Source organism: Rhinatrema bivittatum, chromosome 3 (genome assembly GCF_901001135.1).
Source record: "Rhinatrema bivittatum chromosome 3, aRhiBiv1.1, whole genome shotgun sequence".
NCBI lineage: Eukaryota > Metazoa > Chordata > Amphibia > Gymnophiona > Rhinatrematidae > Rhinatrema > Rhinatrema bivittatum.
Window position 1 is genome coordinate 382716870 of NC_042617.1, and position 26202 is coordinate 382743071.

At 45.2% G+C, this 26202-nt stretch overlaps 1 protein-coding gene across 13 annotated transcripts in view; it reads right to left on the reverse strand.

The window, feature by feature from the left end:
* SENP6 (SUMO specific peptidase 6) overlaps positions 1-26202 on the reverse strand; it is a 448534-nt gene that overhangs the window by 12331 nt on the left and 410001 nt on the right. For all 13 annotated transcript variants that reach the window (XM_029595592.1, XM_029595591.1, XM_029595594.1 and 10 more), the window contains 3 exons: positions 16524-16609; positions 3388-3456; positions 3141-3291 (listed from right to left, as the gene is read on the reverse strand). In XM_029595592.1, the coding sequence (XP_029451452.1) occupies positions 3141-3291; positions 3388-3456; positions 16524-16609 (306 nt within the window). The remainder of the gene's footprint in view (positions 1-3140; positions 3292-3387; positions 3457-16523; positions 16610-26202) is intronic.

Sequence of the window (26202 nt, forward strand, 5' to 3'; positions counted from 1 at the left end):
TGCTTTTTCCCTTATGTCTGTGTATTAGTACCCCAGACAGAAAATGTAAGGGCCCGTGTTGGTCGTCATCTGAATCCAATACCTTTTTCCACCCCACCCCTCCAGGTGTCTTAATGGTGAGATTACTTACCTGATAATCTCGTTTTCCTTAGTGTAGACAGATGGACTCAGAACAAGTGGGTATAGTGTGCTCGTGCTAGCAGTTGGAGACTGATCTGACGTCAGCACGGGTACATATACCCCCACAGGAAGTGAAGCACTTCAGTAATCTTCCTTGCAAAAGCTGTTATGGATATATGTGTACTGACGATCAATGAAATAGTGAAAACAGGATTCCCCTGACCGATTGATAGTAGCTGGAGATCGCCAGGATTCCCAACCGGAAGGCGTCGACACCTGGCAGGGTGAACGCATTCATGTAATAAGTGATAAGGCTTACCTTGAATCGGTGAAACCCATGTATACTGGCAGCTGGGCGGGATGCTGAGTCCATCTGTCTACACTAAGGAAAACGAGATCATCAGGTAAGTAATCTCACCATTTCCTGTCGTGTAGCCAGATGGACTCAGAACAAGTGGGATGTACAAAAGCTTTACTCCCGGACTGGGCGGGAGGCTGCCTGAGGACCGTGTAAGACTGCCCTTGCAAATGCTGTGTCCTCCCTGGCCTGGACATCCAGACGGTAAAACCTGGAGAAGGTATGGAGGGAGGACCATGTCGCCGCTTTACATATTTCTGCAGGCGACAGCATCCTAGATTCCGCCCAAGATGCTGCTTGGGCTCTGGTAGAATGAGCCTTAACTTGTAGAGGCGGTGACTTCCCGGCCTCTACGTAGGCCGCTCTGATGACTTCTTTAATCCAGCGGGCGATGGTGGGCTGAGAGGCCGCTTCTCGTTTCTTCCCGCTGTGCAGGACGAACAGATGGTCAGTCTTTCGTACTGTTTCTGTCATTTCCAGATATCTGGGCAGCAATCTGCCGATGTCGAGATGGCGTAACAAACGCCCTTCTTCTGATTTCTTCAAACCTGCCGTGGTTGGCGAGGATATGGTCTGGTTGAGGTGAAATTGTGAGACTAACTTAGGCAAGAAAGATGGAACCGTGCGAAGATGGATAGCCTCAGGAGTGATTCTGAGAAAAGGATCACGGCAGGACAGTGCTTGTAGCTCTGAGATGCGGCGTGCTGAACACACTGCCAGCAAAAACACCATCTTCAAAGTTAGAGAAGATGAGATCCCCTTGGCTGTTGTACGGACTAGGTCGGATGCGGCATCCGTGAGGAACGAGAGAGCGGACTCCATGTCTGCTGCTGGAGTATTGTTCCGGACCTGTGACAAACAGGAACGCGTTACCACTGAGCAGCAGGTTGTGATTCGCAAAGACAGAGCTGCCACCTCAAAAGTCTGTTTCAGAATGGCGTCCAGTCGCCGGTCATGAGGTTCCTTGAGGGCCGCCCCCCCCTCAACTGGAATGGTAGTGCGCTTGACCACCACGCTAACCAAGGCGTCCACCTGAGGGCACGCCAGCATCTCCTTGATTGCCAGATCCAGGGGGTACATGCCCAGCAGGGCCCGACCCCCTTTGAGAATGAGGCCGCTGGTGCAGCCCATTCCAGGTCTATCAGTTGCTGTGCGGCTTGCAAGAAGGGGAAATGGCGGGCTGTAGGACGAAGACCCTCCAGAGGGTTCTGTGTAGGTGGCACCGTACTGCTGGGGCCTGTAATATCCAACTCCACCAGGCACTGAGATACTAGGTCGGAGAGATCTTCCTTGGGAAAGAACCGCCTCATGGTTCGATATGGCTCAATCCCTGAGGGAAGTTCCCCCTCCTTGGAGGGTTCTGATTCGTCCTCTAAAACATCAGGGTCCGCCTGAACCGGACCGCCCGGAGGCAGGTGTGCTTGCCCACGATAAGGGCGCGAAGGTCCAGGGGCAGGATCCGCTGGAGCAGCAACAGCAGCAGCAGCAGGGCCTGGACGGGAAGCTGATTGCATCTGTACAAAGGCATGGATCCCGTTAAAGAGATCCACCCAGGAAATGGAAGTGGTCTCTAGTCGTCGGGGTACCAGGTTCCCCGGGATCCCAGGATGTTCGAGACTGCCCGCTAGATCCGGGGTGGCCCCTGGGGAACTGTCAACAAACCTCGGTTGAGACTGGTCCTGGCCCAAGGCTCCCACTGCCTCCTCACATTGGGCACAAAGGGAGTCTGGCTCCTCGCTGTGCGTGGCCCTAAGCTGGTATGCTGAGCAGAGGCCGAGAGCTTTCACGCCGGAATCAGAAGGCACCGCCGCCGGAGATGCCGGGGTGTTTGAATGTTCCATCGCTGAAAAATATGCGCTCAATAATATGCGGTCAGCAATATACGCTCAATACAATATATAATATACTCTAAATGGTATACAACATACGCTCAACCAGAAGCGGTCAGCAAATATGCGCTCAATACGATACAGGCGCCTATCATGGGCGCTCAATACCTTAACAAGGCCGACAAAATGGCGTCCTCCGCGGCGTGCCGCATACAGGCAACGCCGCCGATCCTCGTACCTCGGAGACCAAAAGTAAGAGATGTACGCCTTACCTGATCCTTGGCGCTTCCCGGCTAGAACCCGGGCGGTCTCCGGCTGCGGGGGGGGAGGGGAAATACCTTCACCGCCGCGCTTGAGGAAATGCACCCGCTGCCTCTAGGTCCACGCCGGGACCGAGGCGCCTCTCAGCCCGCCCAAGTCCTTCTCGCTCGGGGGCTATGTCCTTGCCGCGATTCGGCCACCGGACCGAGGCCTACACCTCCGAGGGATCACGGAAATCACCCCGGGAAACTCAACTGGGGGAGGGACCCGAGGGTATCACCGCAGGAGTGCGGGGCTCGTTGTTCTGTAAAAGTTTAGCAAGTAGAAAGTAGATTGGAAACACGCTCAGCGAGCGTGCAGGCTCTCCAAACTGCTTTGGAGATGGAAATTACTGAAGTGCTTCACTTCCTGTGGGGGTATATGTACCCGTGCTGACGTCAGATCTGTCTCCAACTGCTAGCACGAGCACACTATACCCACTTGTTCTGAGTCCATCTGGCTACACGACAGGAAATAATCTATTCAGCTTATGAATATTTTTTTAAAATAATTTATTATAGAAATGCACTCACCTCAAAAAAACTCTCTACATACTGCAATATATACACTCCACAATCACTGAAGTTGTTCTGCTGTGGCACTCTGGGATTGGACCCTTTCATGAACTCCTTAGAGAAACTCCTTTTACTACCTTTCCTGACTTCCCACTCTATTTCAAGATACCTGTGGGCAAGAAGTATACAGGCATTTTCACAACTGAATACTGCAGTAAAAACAGTTTACAAAAAGCATCAAGGTCAGATGAATGGTAGGTCTTACTCTCGCAGTGTTTTCACAACATTTGATCGAGAAGGGCCTCTGAGTGAATCCATAAGTAAAATACAGGGCCTGAAAGGAAAAACAATATCACTGTAATTAAATTAAATATAATAGAAAAGAAAACAAAAATAGTAAAATTTGCTTTTCAACATTCTGTTAACTCAGACAGATTGTGAGAAAATGGTCTATCACACTCTGGCTTTGTCATAAAAGTTAGAAGATTAAAAAAAACATATGCATCCATATACATCCAAGTAACCTGACTACATGCTAAATTGGTTAAATATCTTTACAATTGGTTTTATATATGTATTATTTTCAATTCTTCACGATATTCCCAAGAGGGCTCCATGAAGAAAATCTCTAACACAAAGATTTTTTCTTCAGAGAAAAAAAAGTTTGCAAATCCATAGAAAAAACAGAGGGCCCTGAAAATGTCCATAATCTATATGGTTTGGTCTACACATGCTCAGTAGAGCTTGCCAGAGGCTTCTATAAGCTATCAAACAAAATTTCAGTGACTTGAGCTCTGTTAATCTATTTAGCTTGTTAGCTCAAGTCACTTTACATCCTGCTGGTCCTTGGGGAAATTTAGTTACTACTCTTATCATGTTCTGCTTAAGACTACTGCAAATTGCTTTTGGAAAATCTCCCACTGAACGATCTCTCTTCCCTACAATCTATTCACAACTCAGCTGCACAATTCATCTTTCTCCAAAGACTATTCTCAACATACAGTAATCTACAAATGCTTTCATGCTGCAGTTTCTCATTATTTATCAGGTCTAATCTCTCCACTGGACCTCCTTGCAAACGTAGTTCATCAGGTAAGTTGTTTTTATCTGTGCTCTTCTCCTCCACTGCTGAATCCAGACTCCGTGCTTTCCAATTTGCAGTGTTGTATGTCTGAAACACAGGGGCATAGTGTCCCATTGTGCACAGTGGTGAACAGGCACCAACTTTAGAAAGGTGTGTGCTATGCACCACCAATTTCAGATGCCTATAGCCACCAGGAGATCCTATCCTGCCTGGCGACCAAATTGAAAGAGGCCTCGAGGTCACAGGGACATCCCATTCTGCTCAGCCACCAAACTGCAGGAGGTCCGTGAGGCTGAAGAATCCCATCCCACCAGGCAGCACAAGTCACAAGTGAAAGAGGCCTTGCGGTTGCTGAAGAATTGCGCCAGACCGGCGGCCCAAGTGGAGGAGGCCCAGGGATCTCGTCCCTCTCGAGCATGCGTGTGTGTCTGTCTGAGAGCGAACTAGTGTGTGTGCGCGCGCACTTGAGAGACAGGGAGCCAGTGTGTGTGTGTGTGCGCGTGTACTCTCGAGCATGCGTGTCTGTCTGAGAGAGCGCTAGTGTGTGTGTGTGTTACTTGAGAGACAGGGAGCCAGTGTGTGTGTGTGTGTGTACTTGAGAGACAGGGAGCCAGTGTGTGTGTGTGTGTGTGCGTGTACTTGACAGACAGGGAGCCAGTGTGTGTGTGTGTGTGTGTGCGTACTTGACAGACAGGGAGCCAGTGTGTGTGTGTGTGTGTGCGTGTACTTGACAGACAGGGAGCCAGTGTGTGTGTGTGTGCGTGTACTTGACAGACAGGGAGCCAGTGTGTGTGTGTGTGCGTGTACTTGACAGACAGGGAGCCAGTGTGTGTGTGTGTGCGTGTACTTGACAGACAGGGAGCCAGTGTGTGTGTGTGTGCGTGTACTTGACAGACAGGGAGCCTGTGTGTGTGTGTGTGTGTGTACTTGAGAGACAGGGAGCCAGTGTGTGTGTGTGTGTGTGCGTGTACTTGAGAGACAGGGAGCCAGTGTGTGTGTGTGTGTGTGTGCGTGTACTTGACAGACAGGGAGCCAGTGTGTGTGTGTGTGTGTGCGTGTACTTGACAGACAGGGAGCCAGTGTGTGTGTGTGTGCGTGTGCGTGTACTTGACAGACAGGGAGCCAGTGTGTGTGTGTGTGCGTGTACTTGACAGACAGGGAGCCTGTGTGTGTGTGTGTGTGTGTACTTGACAGACAGGGAGCCAGTGTGTGTGTGTGTGTGTGTGTGTGTGTGTGTGTGTGCGTGTACTTGACAGACAGGGAGCCAGTGTGTGTGTGTGTGTGTGTGTGTGTGTGTGTGCGTGTACTTGACAGACAGGGAGCCAGTGTGTGTGTGTACTTGAGAGACAGGGAGCCAGTGTGTGTGTGTGTGTGTGTGCGTGTACTTGACAGACAGGGAGCCAGTGTGTGTGTGTGTGTGTGTGCGTGTACTTGACAGACAGGGAGCCAGTGTGTGTGTGTGTGCGTGCGTGTACTTGACAGACAGGGAGCCAGTGTGTGTGTGTGTGTGTGTACTTGACAGACAGGGAGCCAGTGTGTGTGTGTGTGTGTGCGTGTACTTGACAGACAGGGAGCCAGTGTGTGTGTGTGTGTGTGTGTGTGTACTTGACAGACAGGGAGCCAGTGTGTGTGTGTGTGTGTGTGTGTGTACTTGACAGACAGGGAGCCTGTGTGTGTGTGTGTGTGTGTGTACTTGACAGACAGGGAGCCTGTGTGTGTGTGTGTGTGTGTGTACTTGACAGACAGGGAGCGTGTGTGTGTGTGTGTGTGTGTGTACTTGACAGACAGGGAGCGTGTGTGTGTGTGTGTGTGTGTACTTGACAGACAGGGAGCCAGTGTGTGTGTGTGTGTGTACTTGACAGACAGGGAGCCAGTGTGTGTGTGTGTGTGTACTTGACAGACAGGGAGCCAGTGTGTGTGTGTGTGTGTGTGTACTTGACAGACAGGGAGCCAGTGTGTGTGTGTGTGTGTGTACTTGACAGACAGGGAGCCAGTGTGTATGTGTGTGTGTGTACTTGACAGACAGGGAGCCAGTGTGTGTGTGTGTGTGTTACTTGAGAGACAGGGAGCCAGTGTGTGTGTGTGTGTTACTTGAGAGACAGGGAGCCAGTGTGTGTGTGTGTGTGTGTTACTTGAGAGACAGGGAGCCAGTGTGTGTGTGTGTGTGTGTGTTACTTGAGAGACAGGGAGCCAGTGTGTGTGTGTGTGTGTGTGTTACTTGAGAGACAGGGAGCCAGTGTGTGTGTGTGTGTGTTACTTGAGAGACAGGGAGCCAGTGTGTGTGTGTGTGTGTGTTACTTGAGAGACAGGGAGCCAGTGTGTGTGTGTGTGTGTGTGTGTTACTTGAGAGACAGGGAGCCAGTGTGTGTGTGTGTGTGTGTGTGTTACTTGAGAGACAGGGAGCCAGTGTGTGTGTGTGTGTGTGTGTGTTACTTGAGAGACAGGGAGCCAGTGTGTGTGTGTGTGTGTGTGTTACTTGAGAGACAGGGAGCCAGTGTGTGTGTGTGTGTGTGTTACTTGAGAGACAGGGAGCCAGTGTGTGTGTGTGTGTGTGTGTGTGTGTTACTTGAGAGACAGGGAGCCAGTGTGTGTGTGTGTGTGTTACTTGAGAGACAGGGAGCCAGTGTGTGTGTGTACTTGAGAGACAGGGAGCCAGTGTGTGTGTGTACTTGAGAGACAGGGAGCCAGGGTGTGTGTGTGTACTTGAGAGACAGGGAGCCAGTGTGTGTGTACTTGAGAAACAGGGAGCCTGTGTATTTGTGTACTAGAGAGACAGAGCCTGTGTGTGTGTGTATACTTGAGAGACAGGGAGCCAGTATATGTGCTTGAGAGATAAGGAACCATTGTGTGTGCGGGTGTGCATTGTGTGCCTTAGAGGGATCTAGCATGTATGTGTGTGCCCAAGAAAGAGGGAGGGAGCCAGTGTGTGTACACCTGAGAGACCACGATCCTGTGTGTGTGTGTCTGAAAGAGAGGGAGTGTGCCAGCATGTATGTATATCTGTGAGCCTGTGTGCATTTTGAAAGAGTATTTGTGTGTGTCTGTGTGAGCATCAGAATGAACATGTATGTATATGAGAAAGGAGAAAGTTTGTGCACTTCCCCTCCATCTCACTAATCCGTGACAATCTCAGGGTGACTGGAAGTTAAAAGTTCCCAGGTATGGAGAGTGATTTTTTTTTATTCTTATTGATTTTAATTAATTGGGTGTTATTTGACCTGTATGATGTTTTGAAATATTTTATTGGTCTTTGGGAAATGTAAAAAAATAACATATGCATTTTTAATTATTGGATGCTGTTCAGTTCATCAGTTGTTTTGATATAGTAATTCTTTTTATTAGTTTTGTTTTACCATTATAATTGATGCTTTAGATTTCTTGATTTTATTGCTTGATATTTTCTGAGGAATGGTGCTATTTCTGTTTCTTCATTGGTGAACTATATACAAAGTATGACTTTCTGCAATTTCCAGTTCAGTTTTTGTCTGCATGTTTCTATTTATGGTCGCTTTATTCTGCATTCAGTGAGAGTCTGTCTGTGTTCTGCATGTGTGACAAAAGTGAGGTATTTTGCTAGCGTGTAGTTTCTGTGTAGGGATCTATAACAGCTTGGTTTGTTCTATTTACTTTGTAAACCGTTTTGGTCAACTTTTTGTTTGTGAAAAGACGGTATAAAAATGTTTCTAAATAAATAAATACTACTTAATAAGTGGTATATTTGTGTTTTAAGGCCTAGTGTAATATTTGCAGTGCTGCCTATTCATGGGGTTGTTACTTTTTGAATGCTGGCAGTTAGTGCTGTTTTGGAATGGGAGGTTTATTATATTGTAATTGTATATTAATTTGCTCATGGCTTTCTGAAGACAAAGCCCACATCCAAATTGGGTTACAATAATCCTAATACCATATGTTCCAAGTAATTTTTTGTTTTTTATGCAGGGTTTCCTGGTTGATGCCATAACAATGCATGTAAACATAATATACATGCTGTTGTGATAGTTTTACTTCAAAAGACTGTCCTTTGGGTGTCCTTTTTCATGTAAAATCTTGTATTATAAATGCATAATTTTAAATTGTATGTGGAGAGGGCTGTGGTGGGGGGAGATGCAAAGCTGTAAGATTTATTTAGGGTGCCTAATTCTGGCCCTGATTAGAAAAAATACAAATTAAACATAAAAAAAACCCCCACAGAATGAGGAGGGGCCAGCATGGTAATTGTTCGCATAGGGCAGCAAAAAGCTAGCATTGGCCTTCCACAGTAGTACTCTGTGATGATACCCTAGAGGGTTCCCATCCCTCCCCAATAAGAAAAGACCCCACATGGTAGTGATAGGTTGAGTGACAGAGTGAAGGGAAGAAAGCAGAGTTGCTTACCTGTAACAGGTGTTCTCACAGGACAGCAGGATGTTAGTCCTCACATATGGGTGACATCTGGATGGAGCCCAATCACGGAACAATTTTGTCAAAGTTTCTAGAACTTTGACTGGCACCTACTGGGCATGCCCAGCATGACACCAACCCTGCGTCCAGCAGGGGTCCCCCTTCAGTCTTGTGTATAGCAAGAAGCACATGTGAAAAATAAAATAAATCACAAGCGAAACCAACTCCGCGGGGTGGCGGCCGGGTTTCGTGAGGACTAACATTCTGCTGTCCTGTGAGAACACCTGTTACAGGTAAGCAACTCTGCTTTCTCACAGGACAAGCAGGATGGTAGTCCTCACATATGGGTGAGTAGCGAGCTGAGGATGCCCGAGCAATGCACCAAATGCACCCAAAGAGAAGTCCATTAACGGCTATTCATGAAATTTACTTAGGGAATAGCCACTGCTAGTAATTGCATCAGTGGCATGGGATCTTCTTAGTGTTTGGGTAATTGCCAGGTTCTTTTGGCCTGGTTTGGCTTCTGTTGGAAACAGGTTGCTGGGCTTGATGGACGGACCCTTGATCTGACCCAGCATGGCAATTTTTTATATTCTTATCAGGCACAACAGGAGGGGTGAATTTGGGTAGGAGGGCATCCTGAAACCCCTGAACAGGTTGCTGGCAGGATGTTGGGTAGTTAAGCTGAGAAAAAGTTGTGTAGAATAGACTGGCCAAAAATGGAATCTTGTCTGCCAGCCTCATCTAAGCAATAATGCGCTCCGAAGGTATGGAGAGAGCTTCAGGTCGCAGCCTTACAAATATCAATAAGAGGCACCGAACGCAGGTGTGCCACTGAGGTTGCCACAGCCCTAACAGTGTGCTTTTACACGGTCTTGTAGCGGAATGCCTGCTTGCTGGTAGCAAAAGGAGCTACAGTCCACCAACCAGGAGGAAAGGGTCTGTTTTCCCACTGGATTTTCCAAATTGATGTTATCGAAAGAAACAAATAATTGAGTGGACTTTCTGTGGGCTGATGTGCACTCCAGATAAAAGGCTAGGGCACGTTTGCAGTCCAGGGAACGTAGAGCCTGATCTCCTAGGTTTGAATGGAGCCTTGGAAAGAAAGTAGGTAAGATGATGGATTGATTAAGATGAAATTCCGAAACTACCTTTGGTAAAAATTTAGGGTGTGTACAGAGGAACACTCTGTCATGTAGAATTTTAGTGTAAGGCAGGTAGGTGACTAATGTCTGTAACTCACTAGCTCTACGAGCGGATGTTATAGCGAGAAGAAAAATCACTTCCCAGATGAGATATTGGAGATCGCAGGAGTGGAGAGGCTCAAACGGAGGTTTCATGAGCCGCCCTAAGACCATGTTAAGATCCCAAGCAGGGGCCGGAGGGCGCAATGGAGGTTTCAGGTGGAGCAAACCTCGCATGAAGCGTGTGACTAAGGGTTGTGTCAAAATAGAGACATCTCCCACGCTGTTGTGGAAAGCGGCTACCGCACTGACATACACCCTTATAACTGAAGTTTTCAGGCCTGACTGATAGATGCCAGAAATAGTCTAGAAACTTTGCGATGGAACAAGTGAAGGGGTCTATGGACATGGACGTGCTTCAGACCGTAAACCTTTTCCACTTAGAACGATAAGAGCGTCTTGTGGAAGGGCTTTCGTGAAGATACCAGGACTCAGGATACCGACTCCGCAAGGTTAAGGGGTTGGAGTATTAATCTTTCAACATCCAGGCCATCAGGGATAGGGCCTGGAGGTTGGGGTGACTTAAGCACCTGTCTTTCTGAGTTATCAGAAGTGGATCCTCCCCTAGAGGAATGCCCCGGCGAACTGATAGGTCCCGGAGGATTGGGAACCAGACTTGGCGTGGCCAGTGAGGGGCTATCAGAATCATTAAGCCCTTGTCCCTTCGTAACTTCATGAGAGTCTTCGATATGAGTGGAAGTGGAGGGTATGCGTAGAGGAGACCGCTGGACCACGAGAGGATGAAAGCGTTCCTCGGCTGTGAGTGGCGGCTGCGACTGAACAAGCAGAAGTTTTCTACTTTGCGTTGTAGATGGACGCACAAAGGTCTATTTGTGGATAACCCCAATGTTGGAAGATTATGCCCGCTACCGTGGGGTTGAGAGACCATTCCTGCGGATGAAAGGTCCGGCTCATCCTGTCTGCCAGAACATTGCCCATGCCCGCCAAGTAGGTCGCTCTGAGGTACATCGAGTGGGAAAGAGCCCACACCCATATCTGTGCAGCTTCCTGACACAGAAGGTAGGAGCCCATTCCCCCTTGCTTGTTGATGTACCACATCGCCACCTGGTTGTCAGCTTGAATCAGGATGGTCTTGTTTGAGAGGCAATCTTGAAAGACTCTGAGGGCATATCTGATCGCACGATGCTCCAGGAAATTTATCTGATGTTTGGTTTCCTCTGGAGACCATGTTCCCTGAGTCTGCAGGCCATCGACTTGAGCACCCCAACCTAGGTTGGAGGTGTCCATTGTCAGGATAATTTGAGGTTATGGAACTTGAAAGGGAAGGCCTTGAAGAGACTGGAGAGCCGCATCCACCAGGCCAGCGACAGGCAGAGCTGCTTGGTAACGTGGACAATGCTGGACATTGGATGATAAGTCTGAGCCTACTGGGACTTCAGAGTCCATTGCATGACTCATGGCGAGGCGTGCCATTGGAGTGACATGTACAGAGGACGCCATGTGACCCAGAAAAATGAGGAAATGACGAGCTGTCGTGTAATCTCAATCCTGGAGGCATTGCGCTAGGGACATGAGTGTATGAGCTCGATCCTGAGGGATGAATGCTTTCGCCTGCACGGTGTCCAGGTCGGCTCCTATGAAGGATAGGGCTTGAGATGGAACTAGGCTGGACTTGGGGTAGTTGATCAGAAACACGAGAGATAGCAATGTATGGAGAGTTAAACGTAAGGAGGCTAGCGCGTCCCTTTGAGTTGGAGCCCTTATCAACCAATCGTCAAGATAAGGGTAGACATGGGTTGACACCTCAGGTAGGCTGCAACCACTACGAGGCACTTGGTAAAGACTCGAGGTGCGGATGCTAGGCTGAACGGCAGTACCTGGTACTGGAAGTGCCGGGGGCCAACTAGGAATCGAAGGAATTTGCAGTGAGACGGAGTGCTTGAGATGTGTGTGTACACGTCCTGAAGATCCAGAGAGCAAAGCCAATCTCCTCTTTGCAGAAGAGGAAGTAGAGCCCCCAAGGTTACCATCCTGAATTTTTCCTTCTGTAGATACTTGTTTAAAGCACGCAAGTCCAGGATTGAATGAATGCCCCGTGACATTTTTGGAATGAGGAAATACCGGGAATAGAACCCCTGCCCCTCCTGGGAGAGGGGCACTGGTTCTATTGCCCGGGACCTCAGGAGGGTTGAAATCTCCTCCTCCAGAAGAGAGGAGTGGTCGGATGATCCCCACGTCAGCCGAGGTGGGGAGTCTGCCGGTACAGTCAGGAAGTTGAGGTGGTAACCTTGAGTCAGTACAGTGAATACCCACTGATCTGAAGTGATCGTGTGCCATATGTTGGTGAAGTGGCACAACCGACCGCTGACAGGTACAGACGGTAGAGGAGGTTGGCTTATGCTCGCCGGTGAGGAGTCAAAATCCAGCAGCTGGGCCCAGTGGAGGAGCTGGCTGAGTTTTATGAGGCCTGGATTGTCTGGCCTGACCCTTCTGGTAAGGTCTGGAGGGGCGACCTCGAGTAGCAGGAGGATAATATCTCCGTGGCTTGAAGGACAGCCTCTTAGAGTCTCTTCGGAATGTCCTTTTAGAGGTGGATGGGAAATCAGAAGGCAGCGACGAAAGCTGGTGTAGGCATCTCGTGGTGGTCTTTGAGCTGTGCTACAGTCTCCTGGATTTTGTCCCCGAAGAGATTATCTCCAGTGCAGGGGAGGTCAGCCAACTGGTTCTGTACTTCTGGTCTTAAGTCAAAGACTTCAGCCAGGCCCATCTTCGTGCACTAATCTCCGCTGCGGACACCCTAGAAGCAGTGTCAAAAATGTCATAGGCAGTTGGACCTCATGCCTGCCAGCATCTAGACCCTTCTGAGCCAGGGCATTGAGTTGATCCTGAAGCTGGTCGGGTAAAGACTCAGAAAATTCCTGGATCTTTTTAAATAGGTCCCTGTTATACTGGGACATGTATAACTGGTATGAAGCAATGCGAGAAATAAGCATTGAGCCATGGAAAACATGACGGCCAAATGCATCCAGGGACCTCTGTTCTTTCCCTGGAGGTATGGAAGAATGAGGCTTAGAACGTTGTGCCTTTTTCTGGGCTGACTCTACAACCACAGAATGGTGATCCAGCTGTGGTTTGTGGAAACTAGGGGCTGTCTGTACCAGGTAGGTGGCATCTGTTTTTCGATTCACCGGTGGTACAGAGTCTGGATGCTCCCAATTCCTCTTCAGCAAGTCCAGGAGGACTTCATGAACAGGTATGGACATGATCTCCTTGGGTGCATCTACGAATTGGAGCACTTCCAGCATCTTGTGTCTGGAGTCCTCTTCCATCTGAAGTTGGAATAGTATGGCTTCAGACATTTTCTTTATAAAATTAATAAAGGACAGGTCCTCTGGAGGAGAACATCTTCTCTCCTCAGGGGGAGAAGGCTCTGAAGGTAGATCATCAGAATCCTGGGAAGAATCATTGGTCCAAGTATCGTAGGGCTGATCACCTGCTCCCATAGGATCTCCAGAGGGAAGTAATGGTGCTACTCCTGCAGGATCAGGCCTAGGCACTGATGGCATCGGAAGAGGCACCGATTGAAGATGATGCGGTATCGATAGTATCTGTGACATCGATGGGCGAGTCGGTGGCAAGGTCCCAGTCGGCCGGGCATAGGTTCCGGCCTCGGTGTTTCCTCATCGTCTGATGACAAGGGAATCGGGGTGGAAGGCGTTTGACATACCGGTATCCTCGGTTCTACCGGTGGAAGGGCACCGATCAACGCATCCAGCCTGCCAAGTAGCGGTGCGAGCGCCGTGGGAATCGGGTCGGCGACTGGGGTTGCATCGGTGCCAGCGTCTATGGAGGCTGGAAGCCCTGCAGTGCCTTTCTGATAAGCCTCTTGGATCATCCAATCCAATTTCTTGCGAAAGCCTGGGGCGTGGAACCCCAGCTCTGGAGTAGGAGGCAGCACTGGCGGAGCCGGAGGGTCCATCAGTGAAAGTGGAGTTGTGGCTCCCAGTACCAATGAAGGTGAGGAACGCCTCGGTGACCCAGTCGCAGAGGAAGATGGGACCTTCTCTGGACAGGATTTCTTTGTTGGTGGCTGTCGACGCCGATGCTGGGCCTGGATCAGCAGATGGAGCCTTCCGATGACGCTGTCGACGCTTTTCACAATGTTCTACTCGGTCCTTCTCCGGAGCCAAAGAGGAAGAAGTGGATACCTTCGGAGTAGTTGGTGCCGGGTGGACAGCACCGGTGTCCCGCTGCTGGCGAGAGGTCGATGGCACCAGCTCAGACGATGTTGAAGCGCTCGATGGAGTCGGTGGCTTTGCCTGAAAAAAACTCCATCTTCTCTGAGCGGGCCTTACAGCCCTTCGGTGTCATTTGGGCACATTTGGTGCAAGTTAAGACGTCGTGGTCCAACCCCAAACACAACACGCAAACCCTATATGGGTCTGTGATGGACATTGTCAGAGGACAATCGGGGCACCGACGAAAACCCAACACCATGGCTTCGACAAAAATTTAGCCTCGGTGCGGTTGATGGCCAGTAGGCCCCGAAGGGAAAACTCGACAGGCATCGACCGCAAATGAGGGTAAATCCTTACCTTACGACCGCGGACTTCAGAATAGATAGGGCGACCCCTATGGGGTAGAATCTTTTTGAAATTTTGGAAATAAGTTTCGTGAGGAAAATTCCTGTCAGGAATCTCTAGAAAGCTCCTTAACCCGCATGGCTACTGCTGCACGGAAAAAAGACTGAAGGGGGACCCCTGCTGGATGCAGGGTTGGTGCCATGCTGGGCTTGCCCAGTAGGTGCCAGTCAAAGTTCTAGAAACTTTGACAAAAGTGTTCCGTGATTGGGCTCCATCCAGATGATGTCACCCAAATGTGAGGACTACCATCCTGCTTGTCCTGTGAGAAAACTGTGTGAGTGTGAGTGTGTGTGAACGCACTTGAGATGGAGGGAGTGAGTGGGAGGGAGGTGTCAGTGACAGAAGGGAAGGATTGAGTGGGACAGAGTGGGTGAGTGACAGAGGGAAGGGGGGAATGAGTAACTAGAAGAAGGGAGTAAGAAGAGAGGGTAGAAGTGTTTCATGAGAGGAGAAAGTCTACGTGTTCCCTGCTCCTCTCCAGCACTTCTCCACTAATCCATGACAATCTCAGGGTGACTGGTGTCACCTAAGTAACAGCCATACAAACACCTTTCACTGCCAAAAACATTTTGAAGTAACACCTGGGAACTTTTGATTTTCAATCACCCTGAGATTGTCATGGATTAGTGGAGAAGTGCTGGAGGGGAGCAGGGAACACGTAGACTTTCTCCTCTCATAAAACACTTCTACCCTCTCTTCTTACTCCCTTCTTCTAGTTACTCATCCAGATTGCCATGAACTGTTCCTAACCACTGGCATCAGTTGCCAGTAAAGTAAAGCTCTGCTCCTGCTCTGTGCTGCCAACACTCTGAACTACCTCCCACAGACTGACATCATCATCATCAAAGGCTGGCTCAATGTCGCACATGTTAGCATGACAAAGGAGACATTTTGAGCCTGGCCTTTATTGATGTCAGGCAGGGGAGGCAGCTCAGAGAGTTGGTAACAGACTTCCTGAATTGAAAATTGATTGTTCCCTCTCTGACCACAAACCTCTTCTTTCAGAATCTGCTTTAAATCAAATCATGGTGCTCCATGATAAAGCCATGTCAATTTTAACCATTTTCTATAATAAACACACTTTCTAAAGTATCTTATTTTTTTTCCGTATGTCTTTTGATTTGACTGTAAGATCCTTTGAGGACTTCTCATGTTTATCTGTACAGCCCTGCATATGTCTAGTAGTGCTACAGAAATAAGTAGTAGTTGTAATTAAAAAAAAATAAAATAAAGAACTATGCCACCTTAAATTAGTTCAATATTAAAAGCAACAAATTAAGGGCTGGATTTTTAAAAGCATTTACATGTGTAAACTTGGTTTTACTCGAGTAAGTAGGCTTTTGAATATTGCTACAATACATGCCTTGAATTGTCCATAGCATTCACTCGCATAAGTAACACTTTACTTGAGTAAATGGCTTTTGAAAATTGCTACAATAGGATGTTATATATCATATAACTCCTTTGAAAATGACCTCCTAATTGAACAGAATGCAAAACTCTGGATGATTCTTTCAGGAGCTGATCCCTTAGGATAAGAAGCCATTATGTAATAGCTCCTGAAAGAATCATGCTAAATCCAGTCATTAGTACACAGCACTCAATGGATTTTAACCAGTAAACTGAGAAGTTATAATATATAAGTTATATAGCAGCCTCATGTAAATATCCTGAAGATCCTAAATTTTTAAAGTAGCTTTTTAATCAGTAGAGGTGGCTGAAATGAAGAAAAGGAAGCATTTGTTATTGCACATGAGAAAGAAGAAATCTATATAAACCCTGTAGAGAGTATATCTGTACAGTAGCACTAAATAGTAGCACTAGAATGTTCATTCAATATGTTAAGTATTTTAGACTCTTATTTCTTTTCCTGTAATGTGGTTGCAAATATTAAATTGTCAAATATTATTTGCATGAAGTATTTCATTCTTACCACTTCTACTAAAATAATGACAGCTAATGAAGTATAACGTACTTCAGTCTGCATATTAATATTACATTGTTATCCTTTTCCTTTGATGCTTAAGTCTTACTTGGTAAGTACAAATTATTTTTAAAAGTCCATTGTAGCATATAAAATTATACTTACTGTTTACAGATAGTTGATTTTAAATGCCACTTTCCTAATTCTGAAGTAAAATCATCATCAAGGCCTCCATCATCACTGCTTTCATCCTGTAAGGATGATTTTATGAGTGCCATTCATAAAACAGACAAAAATACTGACACACTGAATGCAATTCACTTAGGAAAACACCTGTGGGAAAACTATTTTATATTTAACAGGGCCCAATCCAAATATTTGTCCTTAGAGGCTACCCAGTTAGGATAAAACTAAGGACAAATCACTAGAAAAGGATCACTAGAGATATGTTCAATCTAAATTCATCTTAACTAAATTGTAAGAAAACATCTTAGAACTTCAACAGACAATCAATATTTTGGCTTGTGGGTAAAGAACTTCAATGCTGGATAAAAAAAAATCTCTGTAGCTAAAGTAATTACAGCCATACATGCATTTCATATTACAAGTCTTAAATCACAATACAATAAATATAAAGATTTATGAAAAACAAAAAAAATGTTCTCCTAAAAATCAACTGGTGGGTCCAACTAAATGACTGCCATAGCACACAGCTACCATATATCATCAAACTGGTCTGTGGTTATTTCTGTGTGCCAGGTTCAATCTCCTTTGTATTTATTTATTAGAGGTTTTTTAAAAAAATGTTTTAAATACCGGAGCTCATAACATCACAACGGTTTGCAGAATATACCATACATACTTAAAATAACTAAGTATATACCACATACCATATAACACAGAATAGCAAAAAATAGTATGCAGCAGTATAACTAAATATAATGAAAGTCCTCCTGCTTGCTTTTCCATAATAGAAAAAAGGATATTTTTGCAATAGTCCTCAAAAGACAAAAAGAGACTGAATTGGCACAAGACAGAAGTAGTGGCAATTGTCAAGGCTTCAATGCTGGCTACTGTTCATTTGCACAACTTTTGTATACGTTCATAATTCAATCTTTTTTTTTTAATCTAAAGTTGAGAGTATCTCACATTTATTTACCATATGCTTGGCTCTGAAATGGCTGAAGAACATTTAGACTTAACTCTTAAGGACTTGCCTTGGGAAATCTAAATAATCAATAGATTAACACTTTGTAGGTGGATATAATTGTCCATGGAAGGTTTGGGGGCAGGAAGGCTGGGGGAGTAGTACATTTTTGTTTTTAAAAAGTAGCTGATATGCAGTCTTTAGAAATAGAGGTAAAAATCACAAAAAAATATAGCAAGAATCAGATTTTGCCACTGATCCTGCCACAATCTTCATCTTATTATACAGCCTGTGTTGAAGTCTTGACGATGGCACCTACTGCTCACAAGTTACAAACTTGTGCTAATTCAACAATTGTTTGTGTCTGTTACCAAGTGACCAATATATGTCCATATTTTTCTGTGCAATTACAATTAGGAAGAATTTAAATATGTACCAAGGACACTCTCTTCACAGTCGAAAAAAGGACCCCGAGTGGCTGAGATCATCACTTGGCTGTAAGTGCACCAGGAGTACTTTTAATTAAATTGGACAGTCTAAAAGCCTAAAAAGAATTAAAGAAGCTTTGAAATATATATATAGTAAGAGGATAAAGATCATGGCAAAATCAGTAGCAATGCATTATTCTTGCTATATTTGTGATCAACTACTCCACCCCCATCCAATTTCTTGTAAACTAGTGATGGTGCTTCTCCATGGTAGAATAAGACCTGTGAGGCAGAGACATACACTCTCTCAAGTGACACAAGTACAGAATGCCTTTTATGCAGTGGCGTAGCCAGAATTGATTTTTTGGGTGGGCATAAGGTTAACATGGGTGGGCTATAGGCATATAGGTGTGAGACCTACTAGTTGTATTCTTATTGATAAATGCCATATACTGCACCCTACAATGGCTTTCTAAGTTGTTTGCAACAGCAATTATGCATCATGCAAGAAACTTTAAAATATTTTACCTCAATTATTTCCAGCACTTACTAGCATTAAAAATTCCTTATTAATCTGTATTAATTTTATATTTTTTGCAGTTTATAAATGCACAAGTATATCATGTAAAAAGCAAAGAAAACAATCAGATCCAATCATGTAATAAAACAAAAATTAATGTATTGTTTCATGAATCCTCTTTGCAGAAAGCCAGAAATCATCATAACTACAATAAAATAGCATTTAACATCAGAACAGGTGCAGAACATAGCTAGGACAATTCACATGGAACAGCTCCCCTGTGAGGAAAGACTAAAGAGATTAGGACTGTTCAGTTTGGAAAGGAGACGGCTGAGGGGGGATATGATAGAGGTGTTTAAAATCATGAGAGGTCTAGAACGGGTAAAAGTGAATCGGTTATTTACTCTTTCGGATAATAGCAGGGCTAGGGGGCACTCCATGAAGTTAGCATGTGGCACATTTAAAACTAATCGGAGAAAGTTCTTTTTCACTCAACACACAATTAAACTCTGGAATATGTTGCCAGAGGATGTGGTTAGTGCAGTTAGTATAGCTGTGTTTAAAAAAGGATTGGATAAGTTCTTGGAGAAGAAGTTCATTACCTGCTATTAATTAAGCTGACTTAGAAAATAGCCACTGCTATTTCTAGCAGCAGTAACATGGGATAGACTTAGACCTAGATTTATCAAAATACGGTAAGGATCGCATGCGATAGCAAAAGGGGCGTGTTTTATGCTAATATACAGTTTATCACAATTTGCGCTAATTACCTATGCGAAGAGCTAGGTTAGCGCAAATTGCAATAACACCTTCAGTCTTTGCGATAAGTGCCAGACCTGTTATATTGAGAGAGAGAGAGAGAAAGACTAGCCATAGTGTCCTCTCCATAGACAGGTATTTGTATTCCTATGGTAGGCCCACCTAGTAACTTGAGGTGAGGTTTAGGTATTAGTGTAGGGGGTTAGGGGCCACTTTGACATGCAACGTGAGACGTACGAACAGAACAGTGGTCTCTTGTGAAGATTTGATGGCCTTCGGAGTGAGGAAACTCACCCAAAGATGAGATTTGTGCAGTGTTCTCTCCACCTAGCTTGATGTTACAAGCTAGGTGGAGAGAACATCTGTTACATCAAGCTAGGTGGAGAGAACACTGCACAAATCTCATCTTTGGGTGAGTTTCCTCACTCCGAAGGCCATCAAATCTTCACAAGAGACCACTGTTCTGTTCGTACGTCTCACGTTGCATGTCAAAGTGGCCCCTAACCCCCTACACTAATACCTAAACCTCACCTCAAGTTACTAGGTGGGCCTACCATAGGAATACAAATATCTGTCTATGGAGAGGACACTATGGCTAGGCTCTCTCTCCTCCCCCCGGATGGCTAGGCTGGTGCTCTGGGAGCATCAAATCTACTAAAACAGGTCTTTCGGGAGCATTCGCACAATGCGATAAAACCTTACCGCCCCATAACGCAAGCTATCGCACAGCTTAACGCTAATAAAAAAGGTGTAGTTAAAATAGACGTTAAGTCTGCGCGATAGCACTTCGCAGACCAGCAAACCCAGCCCAGTCCCTGTCCCTAACTCCTCTTGTTTTTCTAATTTGCATCGCACCATACAATATGGTGCTATCGCATGCGTTAAAGACGTTTTCACATGCGATAAGCCCTTAACGCATGCGAAAACGCCTTAGCGCATTTTGATAAATGAGGGGGTTAGTTTTTGGGAACTTTTCAGGTTCTTATGGCCTGGATTAGCCACTGTTGGAGACAGGATGCTGGGCTTGATGGACCCTTGGTCTGACCCAGTATGGCATGTTCTTATGTTAACATGTAAAAAAGAATATTCAAATTCTGGTGTCACCTCAGCAAAATAATCCCTCCACTGCTATTTTGTGAAGTAATACAAACTCCTGCAAAGAGACATCTAGAACCTTGATACACCATACAGTCGCAGTACTGACTCTCAGGATTCAAATAACAGCAACCTTATGAAAAAGTAGCAATGCAAATACTAAACCAGACCCTAGAACATTAATATATCACCTATCAGAGTTACAGAACAAGCTGGACTACTACAAAGAAACTACACGCTAGCAGAAATACTGCACTTCAGTCACACACATACACAGGCAAAACAGAGACCAACCCTTACCTAATATAGAAATAAGAGACTACAAATTAGAAACAGAAACACGCAGACAAAACCAAAATAGAAAGCCCGAGAAACTAGACTCTGAACAGTGGAATACTGTGGAATACTATGCACAATCCCAAAGATGGCATAGTCCAATTGCTAAAATCCCAAAATAATTTTTTTTTTTTTTTTTTACTTTTGTTGTCTGATGTTTGTACTTTTCTAATCAGTTGGTCCTGGTCTCTTTTTCCCATTTTTACCTTGTCAGTCATTTCCCTAATCCTTTTCAGTGTCTCTCTTCTCCTACTGTCTTCTTCCTTTCCTCCCTCAAACACACACACACACACACACACACACACACACACACACGCTTTCTCTCACAGACTCCCTAACACACAAGCTCTCACTCTCTCACCCCCCCCCCCCCCCCGCCCAGGCTCCCATTCTTATGCACATAGAGACGCCCACCCAGGCTCCCATTCTCACCCACACACACAAACACAGGGCTTTTTCATTAGGCACAGCCAAAGTCCTACTTCTGCCACCGTGGGGATGGAATCCTACGGCGACCTGTCTGGCCCCTTCCTGTCCACGTTGACTCTTTAATGCAGTGGTTCGCAACCTTTTTCCCCATCTTGACACACCTGACAGACCATGCTCACATGTGTGATACACTGCTCAATACAATTCACAGCGGAAATAAAAAATAAAGGTCCAGTATTATTTTTATTGTTAAGAATGACACAAGGAAAGATACATATTCTGTCTGAACAGAAATTGCATAAATAGTAAACATCCCACACCAAAACAGCACCAATTTCCAGCACTTAAACAGTAACCACCTTACCTAAGAAAAGGCAACACTGAAAATATTACACCAATACATCTCCTATTAGGAAAACGGACCAAGCCAGGCTGTTTTAGAGCCCTACACAGAAACTACACGCCAGCAGAAAACCTCACCTGAGTCACATGTGCAGACCCTCACCTTACAAAGAATAAAGAAACCAAAACGCATAACTAGAAGCATGCAGACAAAACTGAATTGGAAACTGCAACAAGCCAGAGTCTCTGTATGTACAGAACTCGGCCGCCAGGATTCTGTCCAACACTAACAAAAGAGAGCACATTACTCCTATCCTCCGGAACCTCCATTGGTTACCTATCAAATTCAGAATTCTATATAAAGTCCGAACAATCATCCACAAAGCCTTTCACAATCTCTCACCACTTGATCTAAGTATCCCTCTTCAGCCCCACTCTTCCTCTAGACCAGTTAGATGTTTCTACAAAGGTACACTCTATGCCCCCCCAGCCAAGACCTTGTTAAGGAAATGCACCCTATCTACAGCTGGTCCCCCACAATGGAATGCTCTCCCCCCGGACCTCCGCCAAGAACCTTGCACACAGACCTTAAAAAAAAAACAAACCTCTAAACGTGGGTATTCAGCCAAGCATTTACATAACCCGCCGATCTTTTCTCCTTCTGTAAAATATCCTTTGGACAGCACTTCTCCTTCTCCTTCTGTAAAATATCCTTTTGACAGCACTCCATAATGCACCCCCTCCTTCGGTTAATTATAGTGATTGACACCTAACTATCATTATTAACAGTTAACCTTTTTAATTCTTAATGTTATTTTTCAATCTAGTGTTAAATTTTTTTGTTTGTATTTCAATTTTATTTTCAGTTTAATGTAATCTCAATTTAATGTTTTTGCGACTCTTGAATGTTTCAGATGGTATGCACCCCCAGTTGCAAAACCCTTGTTCCATGTAATGCTATTATTCAACAACTGTTTCAATGTAAACCGACGTGATATGTGTCTGCCACATGAACGCCGGTATAGAAAAATTCAAAATAAAGGCAGTGTAACAAAGGAAAAAAAGAAACATCACCAGTCCTTATAAAACAAATCAAGAAATATAAAATCAGTAGCAGTAAAACCATATTAACAAAAAGAACAGATTATTTCAAAACAGCTGATGAATGGAATATCCAATAATTAAAAAATCATATAAAAAGTCTAGCTACCAATAAAATATTTCAAAATAACAGACACAAAGACCCAGTAATGAAAAATAATAAGGATACAAAAATGTTTTGCTCTGTATACTTGAGAACGTTTGATATCCAGGTGCCCTGAAATTGTTTTGAATTAGCAGGAGGAGGGATGGTTTGCTTGCAACTTTCTCCTTTCTCTCTCTCACACACTGGCTCTCAATCGCTCACATATATACATGCTTTTTCTCTCTCACTTATATAGGCTCTTAATTACACATTTACACACATGATGTCTATCTTTTCACGCTTACACACACAGGCTTTCAATCACACACATACATGCTGTCTTTTTCTCTCACACACAGACTCTTTCACATGCTTACAAACATGCTCTCTCTCTCATTCACACAGACTCCCTCACCTAAACCAGCTTTCAATCACACACAGACACATGCTCTTTCTTTCTCTCACACAGACTCTCATTCACATGCTTATAAACATGCTCTCTCTCATTCACACAGGCTCCCTCACCTAAACCAGCTTTCAATCACACAAAGACACACATGCTCACTCTTTCTCTCATTTACACACAGGCTCTCAATCACATACTCACATGCTCTCTCACTTAAACCAGCTCTCAGTCACACACAGACACATATGCTCTATCTTTCTCACAGGCTCTCAATCACATACTCACATGCTCTGTCACCTAAACCAGCTCTCAATCACACAAAGACACACATGCTCTCTCTCTTTCTCTCATTTACACACAGGCTCTCAATCACATACTCCCTCACCAAAACCTGCTCTCAATCTTTCACGTACATGCTATCTCACACACACACATAGGTTCTCAAACACACATGCTTGCTGATTCACTCACTCCCCCCCCCCCCCCCGAACTAGCGGCAGCAACAGCCTCCTCCAAGTCCAACCCTAAAGGCAGCAGCAACCTACTTCACTTTCAGCCCTCGCGGAAGAGGAGTCCCATAGGCGGCAGGGGCTGACGATCTTCTTCGTTTTCCTCCAAGCTGCGCTGCACATTCTTCAGGCCATGCCTCTCTTCTGTTCTTCGGGCCGACGCTGACCACACTAGCATGGTCTCTTCTTCCCGCACATGCACTCGCTTATCACCATTTCCGCTTCCGGGCCGCGGGGGGGGGGGGCAGGAAGAAGAGACCATGCCGGTGCCGCTGACTCCAGCTGTCCTGCTGCGTTCTGCCCGGGCTGACAGCATTTTAAGCCCGGGCGGAGGACCGGGAAGCAGCTGGGTCAGCAGGGACCGGATCCTACGATGGCATTGCTCCGAAAGGCCTCTTCTGGTTGGGTGGGCCTGGGTCCAAATTGGGTGGGCAACTGCCCACCCAGGCCCACCCGTGGCTACGCCACTGCTTTTATGTCTTAAATAATGAAGAAGCTGTAGCAATGGAGACTGAGTTGGTATCTGAAAGGAAAGAAGAAATCCAATGCACATAGAAATTCAATTGTGCTGAGTGACTATCATCAGAGGCACTAAAATGGGAACTCTTTTTGAGGGAATCCTTCCAGGATTATTGGCTGGTAGAAATGCTATTCAGATAGTCAATGCAATCCAAGAAGAAAGGTAAGGACTCTGAAGCTGATAGTATCATCCTTCTGGGACCCAATAACCTTGCTAGAAACTATATCCATGTAGTACAGAGAGATTTCCAGACTCTAGCGAAGCAGATTAGTCACATGGCAAAGACTATTGCCTTTTCAGAAGTGTTACCTGTTCATGGAAAGGGGAAGCCATATAGAAAACTTCAATGCATGGCTCAAAACTAGGTGTAAGGAACAAAGTTTTGGATATATTGGAGGCTGGGGCCATGTATGGAACAGTAAAAGGCTCTGTGTCAACGATGGCTTATATCTGTCTGTGGCAGGAAAAAGGATCCTGAGAAGTAAATTCAAATCCTATGCCATAAAGCATTTAAACTAGATGACGGGGGTGGCAGAAGGAAATTGGAACGTCATCCCCCCCCCCCCCCCAAATCTCAAGAAAATGGGTGAAGGTGATAACGAAAGTCAGATGAATAAGGCACAAAAGATGTCCAAGAAGAGCAGTAACCTGAAGGAGAGAAGCTAGAAAGATAGCACAAATGCTCAAAGTCTGGGCAAATCAATCCTAGACCTGCAAGCCCTAATGCTGGAGGCGGGCTTGGACATTGTTGCTGTTACGGAGACTTGGTTCACGGATTCTTATGATTGGGATACAGCCATACCGGGCTATAACTTAAGGAAGGACAGAGAGAACAGAAAAGGGGGAGGAGTAGCTCTATGTCAAAAACAATATCCATGCAACTGAACTGTAAGGAATGTGGGGTAGAGAAGAAGAATTATGGACCATCCTAAAAAAAAATATGTTGATGCATCCATTTTTACTGGATTGGTTTACAGGCCTCCAATTCAAACGGAAGAACAAGACAGAGATCTGGTTGAAGACATCCAAAAGGTGGGAAAGAAGGCAGAAGTATTGATGGAGATTTTAATTTACTGGATGTAGATCGGTGAATTCCTTTTGCGCAATCTATCAGAAGTAAAGAGATAGTGGATGCCCTGCAAGGGGCTCTGTTCAAAAGAAAGGCTCGACTTTATGCTCACTAACTGGGATAACATCTCTAATGTTTGGGTGGGTGCCCACCTCAGCACCAGTGATCAAACGGTATTGTTTAATATCGCAAATAGGATACAGAGAAGTCACCCACAGACCTGAGTTTTGAATTAAAAAAAAAGTACAGATTTTGTTGACATGGGGGAAGTACTTGGAGGTAGAATTAGAAGACTGGGAGAAAATGAGAGAAATGGAACAGCACTGGGCCAAACTAAATGGAGCAATTACAAATCTATTTGTTAGAAAAGTAAACAAAAGCAAGAGAAATAAGAAATCTCTCTCATTCTCAAAGGAGGTAGCAGAAAAAATAAAAGCAAAAAGAACATCGTTCAAGAAATATGAAAGATCCGAAAAAGAGGATCACAAGGAAGAATATCTGGTGAAACTGAGGGAGACAAAGAAAGTAATCAAGAAAGCAAAATTAATGCGGAAGAAAGGATTGCCAAAGAGGTAAAACCAGGTGAAAAAAACATTTTGTAAGCATTTCTTGGTGGCTGCTAATACTTTATTGCAGCTAATTCAGCTTTAAGGAGAGCCAACTCCTTTTTCAGGGCAGACAGTTCTGAACAAATGGGGCAAGCCCTAAGTTTCCAGATGATTTGCCTCAAAATAAAGGCTCCAAAATTGTTGTACTGGATAGTCCTCATTTTGCTCATTTGATTGCGATCATCAAAAGAATTATCAAATTAGCAAGTTATCTGGTCTCCAATTATGTATTCCAGCCAAACTATATTAGTAGAAGAAACCCTGGGGTGGGTGGAAGTTGAACAGTTGGTATTAGCTACTATAATTTTAGCTTACATGGAGCTATAGGGATTTTGTAGGATCCTCTGTTTACGTAAAGTGAGATATAGATATATATTTATTTGTTTATGAACTTTTCTTTACCGACATTCATGAAACACATCATGCCAGTTTACACTGAACTGGAAGGGGGGGAATTACAATAAACAATAAAACAAACAAACAGGAAAGA